At 51.9% G+C, this 7,910-nt stretch overlaps 1 protein-coding gene across 1 annotated transcript in view; it reads right to left on the bottom strand.

The window, feature by feature from the left end:
• FEM1A (fem-1 homolog A) overlaps positions 1-299 on the bottom strand; it is a 4,181-nt gene extending 3,882 nt beyond the window's left edge. Inside the window, exon 1 of the mRNA XM_019513426.1 lies at positions 6-299. Coding sequence (XP_019368971.1) covers positions 6-220 — 215 coding nt within the window. The 5' untranslated portion in view covers positions 221-299. The remainder of the gene's footprint in view (positions 1-5) is intronic.
• Positions 300-7,910: the final 7,611 nt, after the last annotated feature.

Below are 7,910 nucleotides of genomic sequence, written 5' to 3'. Positions count from 1 at the left end.
CGCGGGCCCCGCAGTGGTCTAGCAGGTACTCCACCACCTCCAGGTGCCCGTGGCGGGCGGCGATGAGCAGCGGGGTGCCTCCCGCCCCGGGCCCGGCCCCGCCGCCCGGCCCCGCCGTCAGCGCCTCCAGCTCCCGGCGGCTGCGGCTGCCCAGCAGCTTCTGCAGAAGCTTCAGCTTCCCGTCGCGCGCCGCGTTGTACACGGCCGTCCGCAGATCCATAGCGCCATGGACCCGGCGGCACGGAGCGCCCCTCAGCGCTGCCCGCCAACCGCCATCTTAGGCTTGCGGGAGGGACAAAATGGCGCCGGCGCGCGGGGCAGCTTGGGACATGCTGTTCGCCCGCCCCTCCCGCCGCCGCGCCTTGCTAGGGGCAGAGCGGCGGGGGGGGGGCTACGACTCCCAGCATGCAAGGCGGCAGAGAGGGGGAGAGGAAGAGCGCGCGCGGTGGGCGCTGGGAAATGTAGTCCCGCCCTCGCTTCCCGTTCCGCCAGGCCGGGATGTGTTCCGGACTCCGTTTCCCAGCAGCGCCGTGCGGGAGATGGGAAATGCGGCGCGCCAGTCTGTGGGACGCAGTTTCCCAGCATGCCATGCGAGGGGCCAGGGACTACATCTCCCAGCATGCAGCGCGACCCCCCCGGAGCGGCCTGACTCTGCTTATCGGGGTCCTTTGCTCCCCTCTGGACGCCATGTTCTGAGCAACCCTGCTCTGCGTGCAGCTGTGGGGTTGCACCGTAGAGACCGACCCAGTAACTCCACAGTGTTGGTGTGGTCCATGACACATGACATCAGAGAGGCTTGACCCGGTCAGACACGCACCTTAGAGACTGGGGGTTATTCCAGTGGGATTTTAAAAATGTAACAGTTGTGTGCGTTTGCCTTCCTGATGTCAAGTCTGTGCCCCCTAATCCGTCACCGAGATATAGGAACACGCGGGCACGGTGGCGTTGTCGCGGGCACGGTGGCGTTCTGGAAACCTCCTGGACTAGATTCAGAGTTGGAAACCCCAGATGGGAGACCACCCAGGGGCTGGGCAGTCCCCAGCTTTTCCGTACCCGCTGTGGAAAGCCGGGTTTTTATTATAACGTTTCACAGGAATATCAGAACTGCCGTTTAACTGCCCGCTAGTCCAGTGTCACACAGCAGCAGAGAGTGGAGGCTGGAAGGAGACTGAACAGGGTCTGACCAGGGGTTTTGTCCCCCCTGCTCCTCTCCCACTTGCAGCCTCCAGTGTTGAAGGTCTACAGGAAGCTCTGATTCGGAGGCTGTGCCCCTCACCTCTGCGCCCAATATCTCCTGATGCCCCTTTCCTCCAAGCACGTGTCCCATCCCTTTGTGAATCCGGCTGGACCATCAGCACCCACGGCATCTGGTAGCAATGGGTGCCATGTTTTAATGACACACAGGCTGAAAAAGAGCTGCCTTGTGTTCATTTTAAACTGCCTGCCTGCTAGTTTCTTTTTATGACCCCTCGTTCTTGTCTTGTATCTTAATAGGAAAGATAGTGCAGTCTGGAAATACACTATAAACCTTTTCCATACTCTTAACCAACGAGCAAAAAAAAATACAAGTGGTGAAGTTGTCCATTCCTATATATCTTTCAGCATGAGTCTAGAAGTCAAGTTTTGCCATTGCTTGGAGAAACTCCTTTTTCCATCTCTGTGCAGCAAGTCAGAATACTTCCCCTGCACTGCTAGTGTTCAGCTCTGTCTGGCCGATAGCTTTAATAGCTATTTGTCTCTTGTCTGTCTCTCCTCTCTTAGCGTGGAGATAGGTCAAGGAGACTGGGCAAGATGGATGCACGGTCTGACCCAGTAAATGACAGTTCTTAATGCCATTGCGGAAGATGATCACAGCCTCTCCTGCCTGGAGAAGCTACAGAGAGAGCGATCACCCCTAACTCCCATGCTTTGTGCAGAGTCACAGCTCTGCCTGTGAAACTGCTGATGCCAAGGGCTTTATTGACCTCATGAAATCTGGCCTGGCCTTCCTGAACTGAAAGGCTGAATGGATACCCATGCCTTCATGCTGTGTGACTGCTGCACAGTGGGAGGGAACTAGGGGTTGTACCTTGGAGGGCTGGAGGGTGTGGGAGACTAAACAAAGCATCTTTCACCATCTGGGCGCCAGTTCGAATCCAGCTGAGGTGAACTGGGTTCATTCGTGTCTGCTAGGTCATTCATGGTTTATGCAAAACTGAGCTGCTGGGATGTAGCTACAATAGATGAGACTGTTCAGAGCCCAGCAGCCATCATCTGCATCGGCCCATTGGGTGGTCTCCGCAGACAGACCAAGAGCTGAGGCTTCACCTCCTGCCCCTAGAGGTGTCTCCTGCACAGTATAGGAGAGTCCCCTGCTGCACTGGAGACAACTCCAAGGCTGTGGATCCAGCCCTCCTCCTCCTCTGTGTAAATGCGCAAGAGGCTACAAAAACTCACTCAAACTTAGCGAGTGCAAAGCAATGAAATTGCTTCAGGAACGGCACAGTTAAGAAAGCCTACATGGAGGCCTTAAATCAAATTTCTAGGCATCCTCGCACCTTGTGCCGAGATTGGCACAAGGGTGACTATCAACTCATACATTTTATTCATGGCTCTTCCTCCTCCTTCCCCAAGAAATAAAATGAGCCTGTTTATTTCCATCCTTCTTTTATTTATTTAGGATTTTTCTTCCCTGGAATTACCTGGGATTATCCTGCTAATGCAAGTTGCCGTCACAGAGAATATCGTTTTAGTTGCTAAGAAACTGCTTTTGCATAACAGGCAGCGTGGGCCAGATTTTCCCCACAGCAGCTGTTAAAATCAGTCGGAGCAGCAGGTGCAAAGCACCTCTGAGATTCGGGACCAAGGTGTCTCCTTCCCATTAGAGGGAGCGACAGTGCGTGTGTGATTTGTGCATGGCTCAGGCTCAAGTTTTTATTGGTTTCATAGGCAAAAGGGACCAGTGCTTGGATGTTTGTGGGTGAACATATGTATGTCTGAGCCCCCTTCATGTACCCATGAGTGTGCAAGAACAGTTTTTTGGGTGTGAGCATGTGTGCAGAGGCAGGTTGCATATGTGTGTTCATATTTATGCGCGTGTATTCCCAAGTGTCCTGGGTACATATGAATAAACATGTATGGGTGTATGTGTCAGTGGTCCATGAGTCCACATGTGACGTAGGGCTCATTCTGTCTCCATGTGCATCTGTGCATGTCAGTGTGTACCTGGATGGCTCTTGCGTGAGCATCTGTGAGCTGCTGTGTGAGACCAGGGTGAGCATGTGGGGAGGGCCTGTGTGAACACCAGTGGATGTGCGTGTGTGCACGCTGTGGGAGCATGTGTCTACCCATATGTGGGAGTGTCCACGTGTGAGATGCAGGGTGCTGCAGGATTTGCCATTTGAAGGCACAGACACGGGGGGAAGTACTGACATTTCCACTCCTTTGTGTTGCCATGGTGATCAGATGCGCTGACACTTTTATTTGAAGTGTCCATTAACTACAGCTCCATAATCATTTCCCTTCGATGAGACGCGCGCAGAATACACAAGAGTGCCAAGCAGGCTTCCTACAGCCCCTGCTGCATGCCCACACTGGAGCCTAGCTCCAGCTGCTGGATAGCCTATCAAGAGCCTCCAGCATCTCCCATTCAGCATCCCAAGGGTAGAAAAGCACCAGACAGAAACACCTGTGCCATGAACAGAGAAAGGGCTTAGGGCTGCTGATGAGAATGAACCTAGAAATAGCCCAGGGCTGAGGCCACGAGCATGCCAGCATCTCCCCAGCCAAATTTTGCCATGGCCTCACTCTCGCCTGCTCTCAGAGACCCATCCCTCTGAGATCCTGGCTGGAAATGGACTGATCACTGCAAAGCCCAGAAATAAAAGTCACTACCAGGGTGTGGGAAGGGTTTCCCATCTGTATCTCCTTTGCCAGGCTCACAAAGGAAACTTCTGTCCTCTGGACACTGAAGAAGCTTCTCAGTGCTAGAGACCAGCAGTGAGAGGCCAGGTCTAACCTGTCCATCTCTTCCTTGGCTCAGCAATTTGCTTTCCTCTTTGTGGTTTCAGAGCACTGTGCAGGGAATTTCTTGCATGAGCAACCAAGGCCTCAAAGAGAGTCTCCTGGGTGGGAGGAGAGGGGTTTTTTGCAAGTGGTCTCCATGCAGGGGCACAATGGCTCGGATTTGGACAGATCCCTGGGGCCAAGCTCTATGCCTTCCAGCTCCAGGGGGAAGGAGCATACTTCTGATCCCTCCAGCTACTGGACTTGCAGCAGCCAAATGGGCCTCTGGTGTAAGCAGGTGTAACACCACTCACTTGCTCAGATGCTTGGATCCACAGTCTGATCCAAGCAATGACAGTTCTTAATGTCATATTGTCCAGCTGGGTTTCCTTGGGGTGTAGGCAGAACTGTCGTTGGCCGTCTGCTTTTTATGCAGCCTCTAGCCCCTGGGTAACCAGAGCCAGCCTTGCTTCTAACAAGTACAGTTCAGTGTTATAAACCACAAGAAACAAGAAGCCTTGCAGGCTGTGGTGTGGAAGCTCCGGGGCTTGATCCAGTCTAACTTGCTTGACCACGAGGGGGAAGCACTGCTCCTTCACGGGCAGCATCGAGGAAGCGTGGTCCTGGCTTATGCACCACGCTTCTCCCCAAGAAGGCTCATGCATATATGAGATCCTCCGCAGGCCAGGCTGATCTCACTTCTTAGCTGCACGGGCATCAGCCTCTACCCCAAGCACAGTCTTTAACCTCCTAGGACAGGCCAGACGTTACCAGATCGTCTCCACCAGGCCACCGCACAGCCTTCAAATGTGTCTTTTTGATTTCTGATGTGCGGTCAGTTTGCACCGCTGAGCCAGCAGGGAAGGGTTACACAGTCTAAGCCATTATGGTCTCTGCATGCAGAACTTTTGCAGACAAGCCCCCATGAGATAGCAATTTGGGGAGCTGGGGCAGACAAAACCCTAGGTGGTGAGCTGAAAGTGTCCAGGGAAATTGCACACCGGAGGGGAGGGAGAGGCGGCAAGGAAGAGACGTTGTGACAGGCCTGCCAGGCTGTGTGGCAGGAGGGTTAATTTTTCTCTAAGCTGCCATTTCATATTTCCTTTCAGACAAGCTGAATTGCACAGTAATGGCTGCTGGAGCAGTTGGACAATTTTCTTCACAGTAATAATGACAGTGTCCTTAAAAAGCAAGTGGACGGATGGCTTTGTGGTTTAGGTACTGGCTAGAGACCCAGGTAATGCAGGTTCATCTCTTAGCTCTGCCACACTGTGTGGGGCTCTGGGCAAGTCAGTTAATCTCTTTGAGTCTCAGTTCCCCTGCAATAAGACAGGGGTAATAATTATCCTTTCTTTGCCTGCCTTGGCTGTTTAGCTTCTAACCTCGTTGGGTTCAGAGGCTCTCTCTTATTCTATCTATACAGCAGCCACTGCAATGGCATCTCAATCTATAATAGGATCTTCTGGTGCCACCATTAGACCAATTAAGGACAGAAGGCAGGGTAGATGGGAACCTTATAGGCTAACTAAATACGTTATATATAGAGCACAAGCTTTCCTGAACTTGGGTTCACTTAATAACATGGAAAAGGGGTTGCTAAATATTTTGGAACCACTTTGATATGCTGGGATCTGGGGTTACAAGTCCTCCTTGCATATGACTTCCCCAAAAGTGTGGAGGTGTTTGGTGCTTTTGGAAATTTTAGTACAAATCCCTGTCACCGAGGAAGTAAAGTCCCCTAGACTTACAATGTGACTTTGACCGAATACCTGAGGTACTTCTGGAATTGGGGCTTAGTGCTACAGACACCCAGGAAATGTTATGCAGAGTATTTGGGTTCAGCCTGCTACATTGTTACGGGCCAACAGTTTGATGGAGTCTGGATCAGACTTTTCCCAAAGTCCAAACCAAATGTTTGCAGACCAGCAGCTCCTGAGCTAATATCCATCTCCTTACTGCTGTCAGGGGAAGTTGTAATTTCCTGGAATTAGAGGAAAATTGGCCTCTGGCCACTAGATTGAGTGAGGACAATGTCCCCTGTACTTTTAAATAACGGCAGCGTCAATTTGTAGAGCAATTCTAAAAATACAGAGAAACAGCGCCGTGACGTTAGCAGGGACAGCAACCTGATAACCAGCTCACTGCAGGGGCTTTTGTCCTATAACTACCTTCATCATTAAAGCTTGTGATGACATTATTCCTTCTGCTTAAATAGGGCACCGAGGCCACAGCTACCTGGGAGGAAGGTTTTTTGATCAGCCTGGAGCTGAGGAACTAGCTGAAGAGGCGCAGCACACAGCACTAAATCAATGGGGTTTCATTTTCATTAGGCACCAGCCTGGCCATTTCCAGCATTGATGGCTTGCACAGCTGCCCTCCGAATTTTTGCAAGATTTAATTTCTCATGATGGAAACAAGATGATTTGACAGGTGGATGGGGAAGGCAGGAGAGCGGAGGTGGTGAATGCTTCTGAAGTGCACACAACCTCCCTTTAGCCCCTCGCCAGGGGCTGACGACTTGTGAAGCTGTTGCACTGCTCAGGTGCTGGGGTTTCTGGGACGGGCAATGCTCCAGGCCCTGCCTTACTGCTTGTCTGGGATAATAACAGCAGTTGTTAAGAGCTCTTTGGACACTGAGCTGGAGGATTACAAAGCTCAACCCTTTAAACTGGAGTCCTGAGCAGTGCCCTGCTCTCTCCACCCTAGTTACACCCCTGGGAGACAGCATCAGACTGAGACAAGGGAACCATGGGTTCAGTTCTTGGCTGAGCCCTTGACTTACTGTGTGCCCATGGTCAAGTCACTTAATCTGTCTTGTGTATCCATTCACTAGCTGCACTGTGGCTACTCCGCAGTGATGCCATGCAGGTAAATGCATTAATGTCTGTGAGATGCTTAGGAGCTCCTATGATAGGATGTCCAGACAAAGAGAGCCACTAAGTCACCCGGTGGCCTCACAGGATAAGACCTGGGTTCTTATCTCTGTTCTCAAAGTAGCAGGCACCTTAGTGCCCTGCTACACTCACGCATATTTGTAGCCTGAAAGCAGAGAGATTTGGAACCGTTTTTTCCTCTTTCATAGCCGTATCCACACGTGGCAGGGGTCCGTGCTGCAGGGCGGCGTGCCCTATTGGCGCGTGGCAGGAGTCTGTGCTGTATGGCAGGCTATGATTTGTTGTCGCCTTTATAAGAACAACAAAATCACTAGTCTTCCATGCAGAGCCAGACGATGAGCAGCAGCACATCATGCCGGCTCCTGAGAAACATCTTTCTTCGCTGGTTCTTCTGGAACCTGCCCACCGCGGCCGTCTCTTGCAGAGCATCAGTTTGTCACTCTGGGCACAGCCCTGTGGTGCCTGTGGGCCACTTCCCCTCCCCGCATCCTCTGTGGGTCAGTGTCACATCTCAGGGCAACCCATTTTGTGGCTCCCCTAGGACTGTCTGCTCCAGTTTCTTAGGGAGTCACATACCCCTAGAACAGCGGTTTTCAACCTGTGGTCCAGGGACCTCTGGGGTCCACAGACTATGTCTAAGGGGTGCATGAAGATGACCATGATCAATCAAAAGAATGTGAATACCTACACTTACAATTCAAAGGGGTCCACAAGTGAAAACAAGGTTGAAAACTGGTGCCTAGAAACATGCAGACTTCATAGTTGCCCAGACACTGGGACTCAGCAGGTTCTTCTCTTCACTTTTCTCTACAGCCCCTTTTGGAGCTGGGCTCTTGTCTACTCAAATTGCCCAGCCCCAGGTCATATCTTAGCTGAGTAGGTGCAATAACATATGCAGGGTAGGAGTCAGGCAGTGAAGGGAAGACAAGCTGGTGAGCCCTGCCGTTTCTTTGAATCCAGGCTAGCCCTACCGGGTGATGGACACCAGTGATCAAAACCCAACAGCAATGCTCTTTTCTGCTTCTGGCTCTT

The sequence above is a fragment of the Gavialis gangeticus genome, unplaced genomic scaffold (assembly GCF_001723915.1).
Source record: "Gavialis gangeticus isolate Ggan-Ray unplaced genomic scaffold, GavGan_comp1, whole genome shotgun sequence".
Classification (NCBI taxonomy): Eukaryota; Metazoa; Chordata; order Crocodylia; family Gavialidae; genus Gavialis; species Gavialis gangeticus.
The sequence above is the reverse complement of the archived record's forward strand: the minus strand, read 5'-3'. Positions and strand labels throughout refer to the sequence as shown.